This window comes from Phaenicophaeus curvirostris, chromosome 2 (assembly GCF_032191515.1).
Source record: "Phaenicophaeus curvirostris isolate KB17595 chromosome 2, BPBGC_Pcur_1.0, whole genome shotgun sequence".
NCBI lineage: Eukaryota > Metazoa > Chordata > Aves > Cuculiformes > Cuculidae > Phaenicophaeus > Phaenicophaeus curvirostris.
Genome location: NC_091393.1, coordinates 16,895,738 through 16,919,045, shown reverse-complemented (window position 1 = coordinate 16,919,045; position 23,308 = coordinate 16,895,738). Strand labels below are relative to the sequence as shown.

The 23,308-nt window shown below is 37.5% G+C and overlaps 1 protein-coding gene across 1 annotated transcript in view; it reads right to left on the bottom strand.

The window, feature by feature from the left end:
* Positions 1 to 469: 469 nt before the first annotated feature.
* Positions 470 to 23,308, bottom strand: part of LMBRD1 (LMBR1 domain containing 1) — a 71,418-nt gene continuing 48,579 nt past the window's right edge. The window contains exons 12-16 of the mRNA XM_069851432.1: positions 22,837 to 22,941; positions 20,495 to 20,644; positions 16,903 to 16,978; positions 2,543 to 2,634; positions 470 to 2,377 (exon numbers count right to left, since the gene is read on the bottom strand). Of these exons, the coding sequence (XP_069707533.1) occupies positions 2,255 to 2,377; positions 2,543 to 2,634; positions 16,903 to 16,978; positions 20,495 to 20,644; positions 22,837 to 22,941 (546 nt within the window). The 3' untranslated portion in view covers positions 470 to 2,254. The remainder of the gene's footprint in view (positions 2,378 to 2,542; positions 2,635 to 16,902; positions 16,979 to 20,494; positions 20,645 to 22,836; positions 22,942 to 23,308) is intronic.

The following is a 23,308-nucleotide window of genomic DNA, read 5'->3' as shown; positions in this document are numbered from 1 at the left end:
GTTAACACCTGAAATAAAAAGTGGTAATTACCAAATCCTCCCATTAAAGAAACAAAGCCACCAATTCAAAAGCAGATAAATCCATTAGTGCACGTAGATTATTTAGACAGGAAACAAAACTGGACTGGAAGTACTTAAAAACAAAGAAAAGCCTGGAAACAGGAGAGAATTTTAGCAACATATACCAAGGGATTGGCCAGGTACCTTGGCCAGTTACCCCTAAGCCTGCATGCAAATGCAAGCAGCTACATGGCATGAAACCACCTTCCTGTCAGTCTTCCCCAGACAAGCAAACATCTCCCTAACAAGAAGTTAAGATAGAATAGATAAAACACCTCAAAGCTGGGTACTGCAGCTCAATCTTGCACCCAAAAGATTAATAAATCATTTCATGATATAGCCAAAGAAGGAAGTAATACTATTATTGGATCAAGCAAGATTAAATATAAACAAAACCCACAAAGAAGAATACCTCAACAGTTAGCTTTATTTAAGTTCACTCATAATTTTTCCACCAGGTCATCCACGAAGAAGTATTCTCAACTTATTGATATCTTCTGGATGCAGCTTCCAGACAGTCAACATCAGGTCCCACCTACCATTTGAGTTGCAAGGAATTATTTATAAGTTCATGTAAGTTTCTCCAGTGGTCATGTTTAAATAGTGTTCAGCTAATTTTAGCTTAGCTCAGACTGCCTAGTTGAGTTCCATTACCTACTGACAGTGTTTGATTACATTTCTTTCCTTTCAAACGCATCACCAGTAGCAAACAGATTGATTGCTATTGGTTCAGCTGACCTGACTGCATATTTGCAGCTTACGATCAACCTACAGGAGCAGACATTCTTCCAAGCTGCCAAACTAACATGTGTATTATTGAAGCACTTGACACAGAAAGCTTGTTAATATTTCAGTTTAGTTTGTTTCTGCAAGAGTCCAAATATGAGTTCCCAATGTTCATGCATTAACTAAGAAACTCACCTAAGACTTCTTGAAATGCTGGAACTAAAATCAGAATTCAGAAGCTCCTGAGAGCCTGTTTTTCCAAAATACTGTGAGAAGCAGACGACTGTTTGAAACAACTGAACAGAAATCTGTCAGTTTTAAGAGTATGTAAACAGGATAATATAGAAATGAGGGAATTAATAATTATTTAACAGTCTTATAAAATGATTACCTAAGTTACATATACATGTGCTTGCATGTACTGTAACTTTCCTCAGATAGCATTAAAAGTTTAAAAGCCTGTATTTGCAAAGACCCAAAGGATGTCAAAGGATAGCTAAAGACATTCTTCAGCCTCAGAAATATAGCTCAGTAACTATACAGGTAAAATAACATCACTCTGCAAAGACAACAAGAATGACAAAAATAGTTATGAACTGTATTTATATAAAGATACTGGCTTGTTAAACAACTTCACAACATTTACACTAAATTCTGAAAGAAAACAAGACAATTCGCAACAAAGAAAAATGAGTTAAAAATCAATCACATCTTAATTCTATTTGTTATTACTAAGTCAGGCACCTGCAGGTTCAGAACTGAACTGTAGTAAAACATGGCAACAACGCAGAGTATAGTCATTTACACTAATGATCTCTTTTGAGAGGGCAAAAGCCACCTCATAGTTACCTGAGAAGTCCCACGGTAACTCAGTGGGGATAAAAGTATGAAAATTACTTATTCTTCACAGACCAGGAACTCGCCACTTCATTGGATGATTTTGGCATACTTTAAAGGACAGTCTCTTGCTGGCTATAGTTTTATATAGGAATCCCAGAAATGCCAGCAATACTAATGCAGGTCGTGTGATTCCGAAAGTGTAAACCTCATCCAAATCTTTCTAGCAATGTTTGCACCAGCTGTTTTACAAGATTTAACCTAGTTTTATTTATGTGCTTGAATAAAAAGTTCTACAAGTTAGGCATGAAAGTATTTAAGAAAATACAAGTTAACAGAAAAGCATCATCAATTATGAAATAGTGACAATAGTTCATCAAATTATACATCAGAAAGTTACATATATGTTTAATCACAAAACAATATTTTCTTCATACAATTCAGACCTGGCTTCAATATTTGTTCAGATATAACAGTGATTACTCAGTGATATTCAGTTTTTTATCCCTTTAAGTGAGCACACTTATTTCCTCTATTTTTACAGGTGCAAAGATGCTTATTTGGATACAAATTCCACGTATGACTTCCAACATAACTTTAAATTACATTTTTCCAATCTGAAGTCAAAAGACTACCGAGGGTAATAAACAGAGAGTTCATCATCACTCAAGTCTGAATCATCTTCATCCACTTCACCTTCGATGACTGATTTCTTGCCTTTGCAGCATGAAACAATTAATCCAATTAAGAAGACCTGCAAATTTAAGATAAGTAGTAAAAGTTACTGTTATTCAATAAAGGGGCATACAAGGGCAATAAACTTAAAACAAAATGGCAGTGGAGTGATGCAAATGAGTCAAAGGCTACAATTATAAATCATCCAACTCGAATTGGTGATATTTATAATCAAAGTACTTACTGCAATGAACGCCCAGTTCCCAAAGTAATAGGCAGCACTGAAGAACCAAAATTTATGAAGAAAGAGGTACGTCCGAGTAATAGTGCACTGATCTAAAAGGAAAGCAAATAGTACTGATGAACACAGAACAAAAATGAGTTAATTCTAATCTGCAGGATAATAATTACTGTATTTTGAGCTAAATTAGAGTCAGTTTTGCGACTAACTCAGTCGCTCTAAGTAACTTCGTTCTCTGAAAGCTAACTGCATGTTTTTGAGACAGCGTTCTTCTCAAAAAGTAGGGCATTGGTATCCAAAAGGGTCAATGCTAATGCTTATTCCTACTGTGACCAAGGCCATCCCTGAGCTGGCAGAAAGGAGGCTGCACCTGCAAGGAGGAGGCAAACAGGACAGGTGACCCTAAACTGACCAACAGAGCATTCCATCCTACACTCAAACACTGTATAAACTGAGATACCACAAGGGTCTTGGCGCTCTTCTGCGATAGCCAACCTCCAGCGAGGACCTTATCTGTCCAGCTGCACCTGATCCTGGATCTGTGCATTCCTGAAACCAGTTCCTGAGATCAGCTCCCTCCTAGCCGTGGACTCATAATCTCATGTCTACTCTATAGTGTTTGCGGTGACAGTGCCAGACAGGTGGGGGCACAATCTCATATTTGTATATATTTTATTACTTTCTAATAATTTTCATCATCATTATTATTGTCATTTCATTAAAGCCGCAGTTTTAGTTTCCAATTGGCAAGTCTTTTTCATCTCATTTTCCTTTCCCCCGGCGCAGGGCGGGGGGTAGGATTTGGGAGACAAATTGCAGGCTGCTGCTGAAATTCACTGGGTCAAGGCTAAACCATGACAATAATTCAACAGTTGGAGAGTATTAAGTGCTGAAGAACAATTACACTCCACTAAATAAAATTTGCCTTCCTCTTCCAAGAGAGTATACAACAAGGATATTTGTTATTACAGACAGTGAATGTGAAAACAGATAACACTAAGCTTACACAGGTAATCCCATTACTCTTGGATGCAATTACTTCTATAGGTGTGCCAACTGCTGCCTGTACTGATAGATCCTAGTTACTCACTTCCCATTTTAGATAAACCGTAGCCAGGAGATACAAAGCAGATTCTGTATTTAAACCACATTTCACTACTTTGAAAAAACGTCTTACTACCAAGACTGCACAAGTTTTGTAGAAATCGAAGTCTATTACAACGCTGAGTCACGTAGGCAAAAAATCTCCACCACATTGTGAGCCTTCTGTGAACTAGACAGCAAAGAGCTTACTTGTATCCAAAATGAAATTGTACTGGTTTGTACCTTATTCCTTACAGCCTCATCTAAAAATACTAAAGTATTCTTCTCCATTATGCAATGGCAGACTTAAGCAGAATTAAGAATCAAAATTGTCAAGGCATTTTAAGGCTGCAGACAGGTAGCATGAAGGCTTGTATAGGACACTTAGAGGTTATGTCAGAAGGCAGTCAGTGGGACAAGATGCAAGCTAACAAACCTCTGCAGTGCAAGGAGGAGTGCACCGAGTTCATGCTAAGGTATAACCTGATCTCCCATTTTTCTCATTTACGATGTTTCAAATCCCATCTAAAGCCCATGTCAAAGTAGAAACTCTTATCTAAACAATTTGAACACTAGAGAAAGAACACAACCCAGAATTTCCTTGTTTGTCCCTCAGTTCTGACCCCAGGTTTGGAAATATCCACTAGATACAGTTGAAGTACAGCCTTACCAGCTGCTAAAGCTGCAAGTGATATGCTGCTGCTGACACAGTTTAACTGTCAGGAGGTATTTAACAAGCTAGCAAGCTGACAATCATCAGTTTCTGAATATAACTTCCACATTAGATAAGCTGTCTAACAATACCATATACAACAGCTTACTATTTCCTAGGAAGAGAGGAGTTAGGAGTTAAGGATGGTCTTTTTCAGGACTGTCTGTCACTTGACCTTGCCAAGACAATCCCCCCAAAACAAATCCCTACAGGGTCTAGGAGAATTGTATCTAAATATACAAACAACTCTAGCCCTTCAACAACTTTCCAATGACTTATACTTCATAAAACTAATGGAGTAATTTAAAATACTAAAACACTACTTTATGCAGCAGACTGATTTCTGGAATCTATTACACAGTACCAGCAGACAAAAAGGAAGTTGAAGTGGGAATTTACGACTACTAGACCAAAGTGATGCCACACACAAGAAGGTACTTTCTGTAGATCATTAAAGCACAAACCAGCTTAATTAGAGAAAGCATGTTTTTCCACTATACATACAAAGTGAAAGCACAAGTACAGAATTTGGCTGAACTAATCCTTTCTCATTTTCCAGGCTAGACCTCAGTTACACAGAAAACTGATGTCCCCCCGGCCCTGTCCTGTTAACACCAGTCAATGGTACTTACCCTAAAAGAGCAGAAACAAGACTGAAGGAGCACACCACTCAACATCCCATTATTTGCTAGTATGCCATGTCCACAGAAAAGGCAAATTTTCTGACAAAGTAAGAAATGCCAGTCAAGTGAAGACACTTCATAATTGCAGATAGTATTGTCAACACCATCTGCAGCTCTCCAGCTGGTTACTTGAATTAAACAACAGCTAAAAGACTTTCAGATGGCTCTCTACAGTAATTGGATTAAATAGATGATGGCAAATATTTTAGAACAGTTTGACCTTGAGAAACCATTTCTCTGGCATGCGTCACAAGCTCAGCTAACTGAATTCTAGCTATTCGTCCTGAACTAAGCTATTACTGAATAGGCTAACATAACTTGACACATTCAATCACTTACTCGTCCATATGACATGAATTTAGAAAAAGTTATAATGAATAACCTGAATTAAGATAATTACTTGTTACCCAGAATGATCATTGTGAATACTACTGATGTATCTTGATCATTTGGAACAAAATTATACGTGGAAAGCCACTTCAAGAATACAGCAAATTAGGTAGTGCTGACCAAATAACAAAGCCAAAACAGCCAGGATTAAAGACAAAAATACTAAACAAAGGATAACAAATGCTAATAACCGCAACTGCCTGAAGAAACAACTATATTTTACTTCAAGTCCACTGACAAAGCCTTTCATTCTGGTGAATTAGAAACCCCTTCGACTTAAGGTACTAATGTTTTAAAACAAAGGCTTCTTCCGAGAAGTGAATTAGCTAGTTTAAGATTAATTACAAGGCTAAATGAATCTGTCGATACACAAATCCTAAACTCTTAAAAAGAAATTCATATATATTGAAAAAAAAGAAATTCATGTACTGAAAACTCAAGTTACGAGAGCTTATTTGCAGATAATGAAGTATGTCTTTTCTGTATCTCAAAATTACAGTGAGCTTTCACAAAAGCACATAGAAGGAAAGAGTTTCTTAGGGAAGAGTTACAAATTGTTGTGAACAACAGTTTAAAAACACTGGCATTCCTTGTGAGTCAGTACTGAGGTGCACACTTGTTTTACCTGTTCATTAGTCAACTGGGCCATGAAACAGATTATATCCTCTAAATACATAGATCAAACTAAGAAGAAGTGGGGAGCAGGAGTACAACACACTAGACACACACTAGAGGGAACCTACTTTTCCAGTTGCTTTAAAAGGTCCTCAGTAACAGAGACAGAAGTCCTACACCCGGAACAAAGTCACACAGTGCAGGCTGAGGAGCTGATGAGATAAAATGCAACTTAGTAGAAATTGACTGCATGTTGCAGTAGATACAGAATATGTATTTACAAGAACTTATCTGCAACTCAAAAATGTAACCAACTAACAGGTTCCACTAATAGGAGTGCAACCAGCAGGTCCAGGGAAATGTTCACTTCCTTCTGTTCTGACTTGAACCGCATCTGCAACAATTTTGGCCATCCCAGTAAGAAAGAAGCACTGACGCACTGGAGCAAGTCCAGCAGAGGACCACTGCAACAGCTAAAGTAGATAGCACGCAGAAAAGGTGTCTGTTCAGCTTCAAATAAAGGTGTTTGCAGGTGTGTTACCACTACCTCTGCTAATTAGTGGGGTCCTACAAAACACAGGGCAAGATTCTTCCCAGACCTGCAAAACAGGACAACAGATGACACTTGCAGCAAGAAATATTCCTTTTGGATAATAGGAGAAGCTTCAAAGTTAACATTGAAGCATGCTACCCAAAAAAATATTTCAGAATCTTCATATGTGGAGACATTCAAAACTGGATGGACATGAGCAAGCTGCTCTCCTTGAGCCTGCTGGGTGGTTGCATGAGACTACCTCTTGAGATCCTGTGTGTGCTCAAAAATCATATAATTCACATATCATGAAGGTAGATATAGAGACAATACTGATAAATCTAACACTAAAATAGTATTTTAGATTGTAAATACAAACTGAGAATAAGAATGTAATCCAAAAGATAGATGTTTACATACCCAGTTTGAAGTAGGAACTAGTTATGCTTCAACTACACTCAACTACTCCCAAAGGAAAACCTGCAGCTTTATTGTATTAGAACGTATAACCATCACATATTCCAAATCCTAAAAGCATTGAAGGTATGGCTTCAGATATCCAAGAACATTTGTTTCATACAGCCCTGCTGCCAATCATTCAAAAGCTGTGTTGCAAAAAGCAGCTGCTGTTTCCAATCCAGCTTGCAACCTGACCTTCAATAAAGGGTTTGATGTGTTCTCAAATCTAAATTAAAAGTACTTTCCAAAAGGTTTGAGATTTTATCTGGGAAAGTGTCATTAAGGGGAGACTAATTTCTTCCTTATAAGTACTTCTGGTGCTGCATCTTGTCTCACAATTGAATCTAGTTTGGACAGGAACACTTATACAGGATGATAGGTAACACACATCTCTGGTACTTCAAATGTGGTAGCACGTAAACAGCTGTGACATCTTAACCACATTCTTTCTAGAGTTTCATTCATTTCACAATATTATTTCTCATCATGCTATTGAGACACAATCACATCTATTTACCTATTTACTGCCATTCCTGTATGACTTATTTTGGTTACAGGACTCAAGACAAACAGTATCTTATATCATAAAACAAACAACATCCTACAAGTCAGTTCTACATTACAATAAAATATGTCAACTGACTAAATAGTTTTTAAAGTTACTCAGATTATCTTATTACAGTCTTCCTGCAAAGCGAAAATACTTTTTGAAAATAGAATAAAGAACTAGAAAAAGAGTAGTTGGCTTTGGATGCTTTAACTCCTGAAACACATCTGAATTGATCACACCTTCTTAGATGTTACCTGTCACCTACAAGTAATATCAATATCAGTGTTTTTCTCTGCCAGTGTATCAGGATTTTCAACACTGAGAAAAACACCAGGATGCCTATGAAGGGAGCAGGTATAGTGCAAAGATCTTGGGCTTGAAAACAGCCTCAGAGAAACATACCTTTACTTACCAGAAACTAAACAACAGCAGAAGTAACAGCCTTTGATTTATTGTACTTGGAAGATAATAGAATCAGAGTAACAGAATTGTTTATGTTGGAGAATACCTTTAAGATCATCTGTAAAATGTGGGGATTATTACAGCAACTTACATTGTGGTATTCTTTAGGAAGAAAATACTGGTCAGAATTGACTGCTAAAATTCCTATATTAACTAGCCCTTTCCTTGTCATAAAATAAAGCATCCTTTCAATTTCTTGTATAGCGAATACAAACAAGCCCCAAACAATGATGAGATGGATATTTTTGAGGGGCAAGATCCTCCTTGCAGTTTGTGTACCTAGAAAGATCTATGATGGCAGATGTTTTACTGCATGGTAGAATGACTCCAAGTGAGGTATGCCTCTTAGGAAACTAAGTAATGTAAGCTAAGGGCTCTGACAAAGCCCTGTTATTTTTATAATAGCAGCACTTTCTTTGCAGCAATATATGTAATGTTTCCTCAAACTTCAAAATAAAATTAATTTCTTAATTGGATACATCATCTTGGACAAGTGTGTTGTAACTCAGACCACTTAAAGACTATGAAATGCACAAGACGTCGGATTTTCTATATGTAGCTATAGAGGACAGGGAGGATGAGTCCTATTTAATTTTGTCTTGCAATTCAACATTTCACTAGGAAATCACGCAAAGAGTTACAGTCAATTTATAGTAATCAAGCTGACCAAAAGTAAAGCAACTTTGCCTGTACAAAAAAACTGCACAAGGAAGTTAGTCCCACAAAAATACATGATATTTCAACTAGGTAAGAAACCAAGCAACATCTAATGGTGTGAGACCTACGCAATCTTAGTCCATATTCATCACTGCCCTATGTACAATTAATTTTTCTCTAAAGCAGCAAGGACACTTCTACTTCTAGCATAAATGCTTGTTCAATCATCAGAACCCCTTTTGATCACTGAGGTGATGAAGTGCGAGAGTACTGTAAGCAATTCTGCAGACTTTTTTCCATTTAACAAAAACGAAATTCAAACACACAAAATAATGGAAATACATAAATATACACTCTGCTAAATATTGAAACCTCAAGAGTTTTGTTCTGGCTCTGATCATAGACCAAACTGCTCAGATAGGACAAGACAAAGTAAACTTCGAGCCTTCATATATTAGCAGGTGTAGAAAAAGTTTTGTAGTTAAAAGATTTGTTCTTTGTTCTTGTACCTATAATCTCACAGTTTAACATCTTCATCCATATTTTCCTAAATTTTAAGGTTACTCGAGGACTTCTAATTTCCACAAAAGTTTAAGATTGTATTTCATGTATTACATTCACAGATTTCTCTGGAAACAGACTATTGGAATAGCAGTAGCAGCTGTCTCCAGCCACAAAAGCAATATTTCTTTTTCTTGTTGGCTTAACAGGAGAAAAAAAAATGTTCTTAATTGCATGTTATTCAGCAGTTTCTGAAAAAGTGTTTTTTCACATATTAAATTTGAGCACTATTTTATATATATGTGTATATACATACACACCTATCTCACAGCAGAGGATAGTATGTACACATACATATACACACACGAAACTAATACTGGCTTCTTTCAGCTGTTGAGCCCGTCTTTGCACTTCACAAACCGGCCCCTCTGCTACTGGTTCTCTGGTTTCACTAGCTAAAATCCATCTGCTATATAAAGCTTTTACAATCTTTAGTTTGTGACATCCCATACCAGTTAAACCTCTTTCCCTCACCTAACTTATTCCAGAAACTGCTTAAACCTTCAGGCTGTTGCTCTTTCAGCTTTCATGATACTGGAAGTATTAGAGCTTCAGCACATGAAAATCTTTGATCCCTTTCCTGACTGAAAAGCATGTCTGGAATTGGTTCATTCAAATACAACAAGGATCTGAAAACACTTCCCTACTGGTTGCCCATTTAAAGAGATGTGAACCACCACCCTCCGAACATGTCAAGCTGACAGCACTCTGAAGTACTACAGTGTATTACAGAAGCATAAGTAGAAAATCACTCGGTCACCAAACAATAGTTTACAGCTATCTGCAGAATTTTAAATATGGGTCTAACACTCAAACACCAGCTTTCTCCTTCTGCCCAGTTGTTTAGGTTTTCTTTTTGCTTAGCTGGAATTGGTACTGAGATGGCACCTGAAGTTCTACAGAAACCAGAAATCTAGCTGGATAAAGTCTAGTCCAAAAACTTACGTTATTCAACAAGAGCTGCATCAGTCTAGTTTTATAGCAAATAGTCAGATCTTGTTTTGTGACAAAAGTTTGAAGGCTGGATAACCAATAGCTATTTGCAGTTACTTAGCAGTACATTAATTATTGCAACGGTCACAGAACTTATTGATGATAATTACATACTATGAATGTTTATATTAAACGGATCAAGAATCTGCAAGTCCCATCAGTGCTAGCAGGACTTCAGAGCATAAGGAGGATTCCAGTAAGATCCTCCAAGATTTTCAGCTGAAAGGAGATGAAAAAACGTCACCAATTAAAGCTACTGAATGTTAAATAATGAGAGTAAAATCCTATTGAGCAATCTGGGTCACAACCATTTTTCCCAACAGTCAAATTTAAACAAAGTGCCATGCATGAACAGGAAATGGAAGATTTAATTGCAGAAAGATCTTAAAAATAAGCAAGCACAAACAAGCTTTTAGCTAAACATAGGCAAAAGTTCTCATCACTTCCCTCTATGCATTTAAAGAACCTATCAGTCCTCTTTTTGCCATTTTAGATTTGGAGCTCATCCTAGCACAACTATGGCATCACAATGGAAAAAAATTGCACCCAACTATAGGGCTTCTATTTTAGTCCAGTTACAGAGAATCTGTGAGGGTGCCAAGATCTGCATATATTAACAGACTAGAGGAAAACTAATGAGATTCAAAGAGCCAAACCTGTTAATCTCATTTTACGTAAGTTTAAAGGATGGTTTGATCTTAATATTTGTTACACACCTTCAAGTGAAGAAAATACTAATGCTGTAAGGCCGTGTGTGTAGCAAGAAAAGAGCATTAACCAATGACTAAAATCTGAAGCTATGTTAATTCCAAACAGAGAAAACATCCTTTTTCTATATGGAAGCAAGAAACCATTGCAACAGCCTGGAGATGGAAAGTGTTGTGTGTTTCTGTTGAAACTATATACCTTTGGAACACTAAGTACAATTTAGGTTAATAAGAAACACTGGCCAGATGAGTTTGGACAAAAGCCATAAAATTGCTATTTTGAAGTAACTAGAGGTAAACAAATCTTATTTTAAGGACACAGCTGTTGAAAAACCCCAAAGGCAATACCCTAGAGATGAACACGGATGCAGCACTACAGCCTAACCCATTATTAAAGTGAAAGACAGTTTCCATTAGCCACTCATCACATTTTCCAGTACTAGCTTGGTACAAGGTCAAACTTGCACTAGTTCAGATTTCCCTTGAAAGTACATAACACTACTTGATCTTCAATGTTAACCTCATTTTTGTCATGTCCTTTCTGCTTGCCTCATACTGTCTTTAGCTGACCATTTAAGAAAGATGTCTGTCCTATGTGAGAAGGATTTCACTTTTTTCCCCATCCTGAGATCATGCTACATGGAAAAGAATTTGGAGTATAGGGAGAAATGATATTTTAATAGATTGACCTTGACCTCTTTGTATTGTTACATAGAGTACCTTATACTCTGTCCATAGACAGAAGTATTTATAGTCAGCTAACATTCAAAGAAGTATTTGACAAAGTAGGGCAACTTCAGTGCTGGAACATCTTGCTTATTCTATAGGCAACAAAATCAGTTTTTGCTGTCATTTAAGAGTTGAACTTAAAGGTCCCTGTGTCAAAAATCCATTTAAAAAAAGAAGTTGGATATCAATTAGTGATTTTCTCATTAACAATGCTCTGAAAACAATGGTTTTCTTCCCATATTCTGCCTCCTTCAGACATTTAATTTCTGATACACTTGACTAATACAGTCAACTTTCTCTCTCACAGTTCAGAAAGGATTTGCCCAGTCCAAAGTCATTCATCCAACCTAGTTGCAAGACATCTCAAAGTGAAAAAGAGTAGCTTCATTAATCAAATGTAAAGAGCACTGCCTTTAGTAAAACAATCATTTTGTAAACAAAGTGTTGGTAGGTTTCTTCCTCAAAGGGGTTCTTATACTAGGTTCATTAATTCCTCTTAAGAATGGGTGCACATCCCTCAATCCTTTGTAAGGAGCTTCAACACCTGTTCCAAAGTACCAATGATATAAGAGCATCACACTTAACCATTAGGCTTAAATCCAACAGTCAACAGAACTAGGATGTTGATCCAAAAAGAGAATATACCATTGCTTTATCGCTAAACTCCTTTTAACATTTCAAAGTATTGACAAAAGTCACAGAATGTCTTGAGTTGGAAGGGACTTGTAAGGATCCAACACCTTACTGTGCCTAGGACAATACCATTCAGTAAATATAGCCTCTTCCCTCCCTGGTTATAGACTCTTGGAGGGAGAACAGGGGCAACTCAGAGCAGCTCATATCTGTCCACAATGGTGGAGTGCAGAAAAAAATTAGGAATTGATGTTTCTACTACAACAGTGTGTCCACAAACCATGAATGGCAAAAAAAAAATACATATATACAGCACTCATAGCTACCCACGCTATTTTACAGCTATCAAACAGGGCTTTCTGCATTCAAACATGCACAATTGTGCTTATTTATATTGAGTTCTCACGATTATAAGAAGCTTCAATAGTGTTCGATGTAAGCAGAGATTCAGGATGAAGTACCAGGAAGGTCATTTAAGTAAAGCAAAAGGAATAAACTCATAGCTAAAATCCGCTTACTTTTTTTGTGATGAACTTCAAAACTTTCCAAATTAATTCATTTAACACAATCATTTGGAAATGGTAATCTCTGGTCATAAGATACTTAATACAAAATTACTAACATCCAAGGTTCTGAGCAACTTGTTTGTGCTCTCACTTTTTATGCCTCCTGGATTTCTCTATAGAAGAAAAATATGGCCTGGTTTTGACATTAATATTTGGTGTTTCTTTCCAGCTTAAGTAATAACTCCATCTAGTTTTTATTTTGGCTAAAATAAAGCCTGGGGTCTTGCAATTGCTGACTTCCAGCTGACAAAAGAGGCATAGATCTAATTAAGACATTAAGTCTTCTGTTCTAAGCTCAAAGGCTTAGAAATGGAGATAAACTTTTACTTTCTCACTACTGGAGACAGTGCAGGTCTATGCAAAAGGCCCAGAATATAGACTGTAGCCAGCATTCAGTAGGCCTCAGGTATGGCTCATTTCCCCATTTAGGGAAATGAAAGAATCCAAGGAGAGTCATAGCACATTATGCATCTAAAGTCAATGATACTCAAAAAACAATTTCCATGGTTTTCCGGTCTAAAAAGAAGACGATAGTATTTATCAGATATCACAGCTACAGTTGTGAAGAGACTCCTATACAGGCTTGCAGCTGAGCCATTGCTTATTTATATTAAATGTCATTAACTTGGTTAGCTAAACATATATGAAGTTTTCATTGCATTAGTCCAGCTGAAAGCGTTAATCACATAACTGAACTCCTTTGCTTGACCTTATGCCAAAATGAATGTGGATCCAACAACTCAGCTGACACTACTCCTTGAAAACAACGCTCAAACAAGGTTTCAGCCCAACAGTATTGAACACTGAAAACTAATTCTTGTTTTGCCTATATTACATTGGCTGCTCCAAAAGACTATTTTAAAAGCCTATAAAAGGTCCGCATTAACCAGAAAGCAAGCCTTTTGTGCAAGGTGTTTAAATGTAACTAAAGAAAGGTACTTGGAGTTATAAAGATGTAGCCTGATCCATTACTATTTTGGCTTTTGTTGTCTGTTTCGCATAGTCATTGTATTATGGCCTCTGGCATTCAGTGTAAAGCAGGTGCACCTCCTGCATACTAGGAGTAAATAGCAACAAGCTTAGCTGCACAAAAGCACGTGATATAATGCTAAAACTCCATAAATTATATATTTAACCATAAATAATTTAGAGGATGGGTTTTATAAGATAGTATTTTAACTACCTTATTTCTCCAGAAAGTGCAACTGAAGTTTGAGAGAATTACTTGCTACAACAAGATCAGATCAGGTCTTTTCTACCTTGTCAGAAAAAAAAAACAAACCCAAAACCAGTTACAGTAAGCAAACATCACCTCTACTACATCTGACTATTTGATAACACAGAGCAGATGGCTATAATCTTACATATCAGCACAACCACAGGTCATAGGCTGTTTTACATCTGAGGAAAAAACTGTTTGAATTGTTTCAGTTTAAAACAAAGCCAAAAATAGTGCTGAGGAGACAAATCAATATTTGTATTTAGTTCCAATTCAGTGGTTTACATAAGATAAAAACCCAGCACCAAAGAAGTCAATAAAAACAAGTGCTTGGCCAACCTCTAAGTTAGTTCCATGCATTTTCACTGTGTCCAATATCCTTAAAACCAAGATAAATTGTATTTAAAAAAAACAAACTAGTTTCTACCTGTGAAATAAGTTTCACTTGCCAACATAGTGTATCTGATCACAGAGCATAAGTTTTTTATTAGTTTTCATTATCAGATAATAAAATAGCAGGTATTCCAAAGCAAGCATCACATTTCCACTTTCTGAATTTGATTGGCTGAAATGGTGAATAAACTGTTTTTTCTAATGCAACTGTTTTTAAATTAGAGCATTAGAAAAGAAACTTTTCTTTCACTTATAAAACACTTCAATGGCCTGACTGTATCTGTACTTAACAGACCTCCACTACAGGCTTTTGATCACATTAACACTCGCATTTAAGAAATACCCATCCATCTTCTACTTACACCAGGCTAGACTAGCACAGCATGTCAATACCTTCTCCACCCATTTCCTATTAAGAAATGAGAACATGACTCAAAGATACCCTGTGCAACAACAGATGTTAATGATGGCAAATCAAAGCCATCATTTACAGTGGCAAACTTATGTTCAGCATATCACAAAACTAGTTTTAAGCATGAGTTGCATTGCTTCCAGTGATCCAAGCAAGTTCAGGGAAATAAAATATGCAAAGTATTCAAAAAAATATAATCAAGCATAGGTGGAATTTAGGAAATGTGTTTCAGTCCAAACCCAGTTGCTACAATTAAGCGAAGTCTGAGGAAATAGGAGCATTATGGTTTCTCCCAGAAAACTGAAGACTACTGAGCTTACCATGCCAGTGAGTATATTCTTCTCCCAGTAAATACTAGCCAAGCAGAGTTGTTCACAAAAAACAAAAGACCACTATAACCTGCTCAAAGTGATTTTGTTCCGAAAGATGACAGACTCTTTCTATTTTTAATCACTAAAATATGGAAGCTTAAGCATGAATCTAGCAATTACATTTGACAAAAAAATTAACAAACTTAAAACTGCATGAAGTCTAAAAACAGCCATTAAAAAACACAGGTGAATGATGAACTCCTGTGTCCTGTATTACAAATAAATCAGTCTTGGGAAATCGTGCGAACTACCAGGAATAAGACGAACATCTAAATACTAAATTTGAAGAGGAGTTTAAACACAAGGGAACCACCTTGAGAAGAGACCACAGCATGACAGACTGGGAACAAAGAACTAATGGTCCAGTTATCCCTAATTTTAAACCAGTTTTGTACTAGTAAAGATTATCTTTCCCAATAACACAAGCAGGAAAAAAAAAAACCACAAAAGGAGCTGCTAAGATCTTCTAGAAGCACAGTCACAGTTCAGTAGTTACAGGATAAATAATTATCTTTTCTGTGTTAACACCGTAAAGCCTTTTCATAAGGACATAAATGCATACATAACTCAACTCCTCTTTATACAGAGGAGCTGAAAGTTTGTCAGTGAGAACAATTAGGAGCTTCAGCCTGAAAACATCTATACCATTCTGAAGGCCATAAATCTTACCAAGATCAATTTTTAAACAAGAGACCAGAACAATCTGTAAAACTGATGGTGACCTTAATCTGCAATATCAGTACTGCAATTGCTAGTGCAATTCAAACTATGTAAAACTTGCATATATGCAGGGGAGAAGAAAGGGGAAAGGCAACATTATGAAAAACAAATCCAGCTTGATTTCAGTTAGCTCATTTTTTTTTAATGAAACCAGGACAAAACTCATTCTCAGCTCTAGCCAAATTTCACAGAGAAATAAAGACTAAGATGTTACCATTTCCTCAACAAAGAATAATTAAAAAAAACCCAATATTATGGCCTGCATAGATGGAAAATCATCTGCTTGCTAGTCACTTCTCGCAGCTCCAGAATATCCACAACATATCTACCCAAAAACCTCATCAAAAAGGGATGGTTAATGACAGATGAGCAAGAGTTGCACTGGATGTCATAGGGAATGATAGAATTAAAGTAAGAGGATTACACAATAACAGCCTAAGATGTCTAGTTCCACTGGTATTATTGCTCATGGAACAGCCCATATTTACCTCTTAACTGTAACCGTACAATTCTCTTACTTTTAAAGTTGCACTGAAGTTCAAATCTTAGTTTTCCTGAGCACATTTTGAAATTTATTAAAATACTTGCCTGCAAGTTTGAATGATGAACATACATTAAAGTGACACTTCCGAGGCCAAACAATTCACCAGCTAGGGCTTAATTTTAAGGTCTTCCAATATGCATATTAAAGCAAATGGGAAATCTTAAAATTAAATGGAATGCATTGTTGTACATGGTTTCCGCTAAAATTAGTTGTTTTTTCAAACTAGCTGTAATCAAGCTATTTTCTGGACATAGCTATACCTGAAATCTTGATGTTAGTCTACATTAAATTGAAGCCATGATGAGACTGAGCTGCTTATTACAGCTAAACACGCACATAAAATAGGAAATACTAGAAATTGATTTATCTTACCTTCAGGTGCATCTGCATCACAATCTTTAGATACAAATGTCACATTCCGTGGCTGGCTATCAGTTGTCTTATTACTCTGCATTATAAATAAGGAAAATTAGCACAACATTCTAGCAGCAATGGTCTTCCATACAAAAACACAGTCCCTGAAACAAACATCTCCCGATAAATTATTAAGGTCGTAAAGAGGTTTTGACAAACCTCTTAGAATATTAAAAGGATCAGAGATGTTTTTTTAACAGTACATGCAGAGTAAGCTGTAAGTGGTACAACATAAGCATTTCTAAACACGCTTTCATTTAGGAAAAAGTAGTAGTTTGTGTTCTTCTTGAAGACTTGTGAAAAATAAAAACTTCATCTCTGAAATTAAATCTTTTGACTGTTTATAAAACGTATCTGCAATTCAATTTTGGTGATGAAGACACCATGGAAGTGTTAGGCTTGCATAATGATACCTAATACAGTTTACTTCTGGTCTAAAAGCCAGATGATCCATTGTACTTGGACAGCCAGAGTGGAGGAATAAGAATTCTGCTGAAGAGAACTACTGAAATCTCAACTGATGTCTCTGATCTTTGGAAAACAAACCCTTTCAGAGACTACATAAATTCTATGTACCATACTCACTTTTGCATAATCGGTGAATAATTTTAGAAGAATGGAATACAAATCCTTCACACTGAAGTTAATTAGTGTATGAAGGAAAAGGGTCTCTTACCTACTGTACTTTCACTCTCATGATTTCCTAAACAGAAAGCCTTCTAAAGAAATCCGAAAAGGTCAACACTTTTTCTCCTTCACACTGAAGAAAACATGCCCCTTAAAACCTACCAGAAATCAGTACAAGCTGGTACATAAAACTAAATGTTTCTCTGACAATTTTAGAAAGTTTATCAATATTAATAAAATTCAGCTTTCACTCTGGACATTCAAGAGAAACCACCAAGTGTCTGTCTTAAAAAGCAGCAGTTTGTATAAGCAGTTAACTTCATTTCAGGGAAACACTTGGAAGCAGGGAGACTACTACTGCCTTTGAAGAAACTGATCCAAAACCAAACATGATTAGGCACAGGAATCAGGAACTAAAATGGAACAAGAAGTAAGAGGACAATGTGTAGATAGAAACAATACGATAAGAATGGAAGAAATGAAGTTTCAACTATTCAGCACACATTACACAGTGGTCCATCTCCAGGAGGTATTCCAGCGGCTGTATCCACTACAGCTTACACTGCTCAGAGTGCACATTATTCATTGTACAACTACACAGAGGCATACAAAAAAGCATAAGAATCATAATCTAGTCATTTCAAAGTTTCTTCGCCCTTAACCTTCTTGACTAATTTTTAAATAGCAGGAACTCAATATACATCATGTAACAATAAGCAGACTTGCACGTTTCCTTTAGTAACATCCATGCCTTTTTCTAGGGCTGACATTCTTGTTCTCCATGAACGCTCCTGTAATTTAAGGCTTCTGCCATATCTGGATTCAACTCCAAATGCTTTACACAAGCTTAAGAGACTGGAGTACAACCTGAAGCCATAAAGCCAGCCTCTATTTCCTTAGCATTCCTTTCTTCTCTCCTACATACGGCAAAACCTTGTAAAGATCCACTGAAAGTTTTCTACTTTTGACAAAATAGACATAAAAAGAAAAATGGAACCTGTGTTCCAAAACAGAGATATGAAGTAAAGCATTTCACAGTATTAACCTTTCCTAATAAAAACTATGAATCACTTCTGCCATACTAAGAGGAACAGTAATTTCATTAACTCAGAGCTGAGCACAACTTTCATTTTAATGTAGCTAGAATTTCTGACATTCAAATATAATATTCTTTAATACGCTAGTTGTACTACTACTACACAAAGCAAACTACAGAAGTATTAAATAAAACAAAATATTCTGATACAAACCTAACTCACCCAATAAAGAAATAAACAGGAAGTTATTACTTAAAGAGTTAACTAGAAACTAATAGTATGTATAGTAAGACTCAGGATTTCAGCATCAGTTCATCCAGTGAAAGAAAGTAAAAAAAAAAAAAAATTAAAAAAAACAAAAATCACACCTCTGGCAGCATAGAATTGGTTTCTACATGCTGAACTCTTTCAAGCAGGTCTCTGAACAGGCCAAAATTTTCTCTCCTGAATCCAGGGTTGCAATCCTACTATTTGCCCTCTGGATTCTGTTATTTAACCATTTCATGCTCACCGCAGCCAAGACTGTCCTTGATCACTTTGTCATTGTTGTCAGCACCAGTTTCAAGACAGGATCTTCCTGTTTCAGCTCCCTAACTGCCTATGGAAGTTGTCAGTGCAGTCCAGAAGACTCCTGGATTGCTTCTGCTCAACTGTTGTTTGACTGTGAGCACAAAGTTACAGCTGTCGTAAAGGATCATCTGCTACTTTGTCCTGATCAAGCAGCTTGTAGCAGACAATACCACTTATGCCAATTTGTCTTCTAATCCTAACCCATAAGCACTTGGCTGGTTTATCCATCCAAAGGCAAGACTCCACTGCTCTGTAACAAAGGTCAACCCCCCTATCTCTCTTTGCCCACTTTTCTTAGATCCCACACCCTACCCATGGCAGCACTTCAGTTGTATGAACTATTTTGTCACATCTGATGCCAGTGAGACTGTGGACCTGCAACTGCACAAAAACTTCTAACTCCCCCTTTCTCTGTCCTGCTGCAGGCATTCGCTCTCAGGCACTTCAGAGGCACTTTTTCCCAGAAAAGTTGAGAGCTTGGCCATTAACGCTGTTATCTCAGCACTTTTGTATTAGCATGCGTATACTCGAGGTAAAGCCCCTGTGGCTCTGTCAGGACACAGAAAACGAATGGACATGGAAAAGATGCATAAGGGACAGGAGAGATGTGCCTACAGAACAACTCCTTGAAGTAATTTACTTAGCATTACACAGCAGAGCACTCAAATCTCAGACATTTTTATTATGAGTATTGTCAGAGTAAAACTCTAGTGCTCCAGTTATCACATCCAGTCCACAGCTGAAAGCAAGATGCCTCAAGGAGAAGCAAGAGAAAAACAGATGAGAAATTGTCTGTGCATGTGTTCAGTTACAGCCTGTTACATTTAGATAAGTTGTTCCCATTTATGTTTGGGATCAAGAACTTAAAAAGATACATTTGCACACTTGGCCATCTAAGGGATAATTCTGGGATACTGCTGATGACAATGGAGATGGCATCCCACAGGTTGGTTCCGCTCCTCCGAGTTATCTATGTGAAGGCTGAGGAAGGAAAGCAACTGAGTGCAGCTCTTGCCTTCCAGTGAGGATAAATATCGGTGCAGCCTATGGCAAACGCTGACCTTTTAATATCTGTCTGGGCCAGTCAAGCCTTACAGGCCCACCAGGTAGAGACATCAGCAAGTAAATTTTTAAATACAGTACAGCCAGTCTGGCTTGTGTATTGTAAAAAGACCTATTAGTAGTAAAAAAAAAAAGGCTACAAAAAAGTGTCTTGAAAACTGAGAATGCTCCTGGCTTTAAAAGTCACTGTAAAGAGTACATTTTTGATACAGAAGATGATTTTTTTTTTTTTATAAAAAAGGATGACATCTCACCTGTACCAGGTATTTTTGGCTTCCATACATTACATACTGAGGGGCGAGACTGTAGATCATGTAACTTGTATGAAGAACTATCAACAGAAGTATCATACAGAGAAACAAGAGCGCTTGAGGTCGAGTTTTCCCTCGTCTGATTTTATAAAGCTAAAACAAGAAAACATACAGATATTAAAAAAATGAAAATTATATTTTTCCCTGAAGACATTTTAAATCCTCTTTAATTCAAGTGACTGTTTTAATTCTACCACAGAAGTGGGAGGTTGCTAAGAGTATCCTCTGGCAATTTAATTCTAAAGAGTCAAAGTAGGTTTTCAGGTGTATTAACCTGAATTTCAAAGCGTAGCTATTTGATCAATTCAGTTGTTTGCATTAATCACAGAACACTTACAAACAGCAGAAGCAAGATTTAAATCACGTTGCCTGTCGCTGATAAACTGTGCCTTGGTTTGTCCAAGATTGTGTCCTTCAGTCAAGGTGAGTTGTCATCTGTCACTACACCTCTGATCAGATATAGAATCCCTTGTTCTTACCCTGCAGGTATCACTATTCTGTAATCCCCAAAAGCTCAACCAAAGTTCCATATTAGGGTTAGGAAGCTGGCAACTGAGGAGTAAAAGATGGAAAATCAAACCAAACAGCCAGCATCACGATTCAGCAGGACTGTTGCTGTTCACAGTTTTGGGGTGTCACCACATGGAAGGGTGACAACATTAAAGCAAGAGTAGGCACGAGAACAAGGAAATATTGAACCAAGCATCATAGGCATGATTGGCTCACTGTTGAACATTAAGCTGCTTTTTCATATGCAGTAATGTATTATTTACATCATATTTAGATATGGCACACCACCACTGTACTATTTTATCTCTTATCAAGATAGATCAACTTGCTTGCCACCTAAGAAGCAGTCCAGCACTACTGACTCCATGCATATTTCATATTTTGACCATAAAATTCACTAGTAGTTTCAGTATACCAGAATTATAAGGCTTTAAGTCAGAAGCAAAAGTGCCACTGATTAAACACTCAAAACAGTCAGCTGACTGTATTGCTTATCAAACTAAAGAAACAGCTTTGGTCTGATAATATAGCTAAAAGAAACACCTTTCTAAAGCAGTGAAAATTGTACAATAGCTTTTTGATACTCATTAGACGTGGACAATTTTATTTGCAACAGAGGGTATTTCCATGGGTGGAAAACTGGTTGGATGGCCGGGCCCAGAGAGTGGTGGGAAATGGTGTGAAATCCAGCTGGAGGCCAGTGACAAGTGGGGTTCCCCAGGGCTCGGTGCTGGGTCCAGCCCTGTTCGATGTCTTCATCAATGATCTGGATGAAGGCAGCGAGTGCACCCTTAGCAAGTTTGCGGACGACACTAAGCTGGGTGGAAGTGTCGATCTGCTGGAGGGTAGGGAGGCTCTGCAAAGGGATCTGAACAGGCTGGACTGCTGGGCTGAGTCCAATGGCATGAGGTTTAACAAGGCCAAATGCCGGGTCCTGCACTTGGGGCACAACAACCCTATGCAGTGCTACAGACTAGGAGAAGTCTGTCTAGAAAGCTGCCTGGAGGAGAGGGACCTGGGGATGTTGGTTGACAACCGACTGAATATGAGCCAGCAGTGTGCCCAGGTGGCCAAGAAGGCCAATGGCATCTTGGCTTGTATCAGACACAGCGTGACCAGTAGGTCCAGGGAGGTTCTTCTCCCTCTGTACTCGGCACTGGTGAGACCGCTCCTCGAATCCTGTGTTCAGTTCTGGGCCCCTCACCACAAGAAGGATGTTGAGGCTCTGGAGCGAGTCCAGAGAAGGGCAACAAAGCTGGTGAAAGGGCTGGAGAACAGGCCTTATGAGGAGCAGCTGAGAGAGCTGGGGTTGTTTAGCCTGGAGAAGAGGAGGCTGAGGGGAGACCTCATTGCTCTCTACAACTACCTGAAAGGACGTTGTAGAGAGGAGGGTGCTGGCCTCTTCTCCCAAGTGACAGGGGACAGGACAAGAGGGAATGGCCTCAAGCTCCGCCAGGGGAGGTTTAGGCTAGACGTTAGGAAAAAATTCTTTACAGAAAGGGTCATTGGGCACTGGAACAGACTGCCCAGGGAGGTGGTTGATTCACCTTCCCTGGAGGTGTTTAAGGCACGGGTGGATGAGGTGCTGAGGGATATGGTTTAGTGTTTGATGGGAACGGTTGGACTCGATGATCCGGTGGGTGTCTTCCAACCTGGTTATTCTGTGATTCTGTGATTTATGAAGCACGTACATAAATAGTATTAAATATGTTCACTATCACATTTGTTAAGCATCTTACAAAGTACTACAAATTAAACTCTCAAGTCATATTTACCCTTATCCAGAAGAACCATATACCCATATTTCGAATCCCTGCCATTGAAGTGAAGATAAAATACATAACAATAGTTGTAATAAGAATATAATCGAGTGGAAAAACCTAAAAAAAGAACACAGGCAGTCAAAGAGACAAGAAAACATTCAAACTAGAGAACAAGCTTTTCCCCCCACTTAAAGCTAATAAAGTAGTTTCTACTTATAGCATCTGAGGTAGTAAAAGTCCTTCCACTTACAAGTTTTACATAGCTGGCTCCAAATACAGCTAATATAGCTTGCTGCTAATAGAACTTAAGCAATTAGTTTGGGGAAGCAATGGAGCATTTTTCTTAATTTAAAACTAGCTTTAATTTTGAAGTGTTATACTTCTTTACACAAAGACATACTTAAAACTGTTCTGAGAACACACTTAAAGCCCACAGTGGCAACAAGTCATTTTAGGGCTGTATAGGCATTCTAGTTCTGATTAT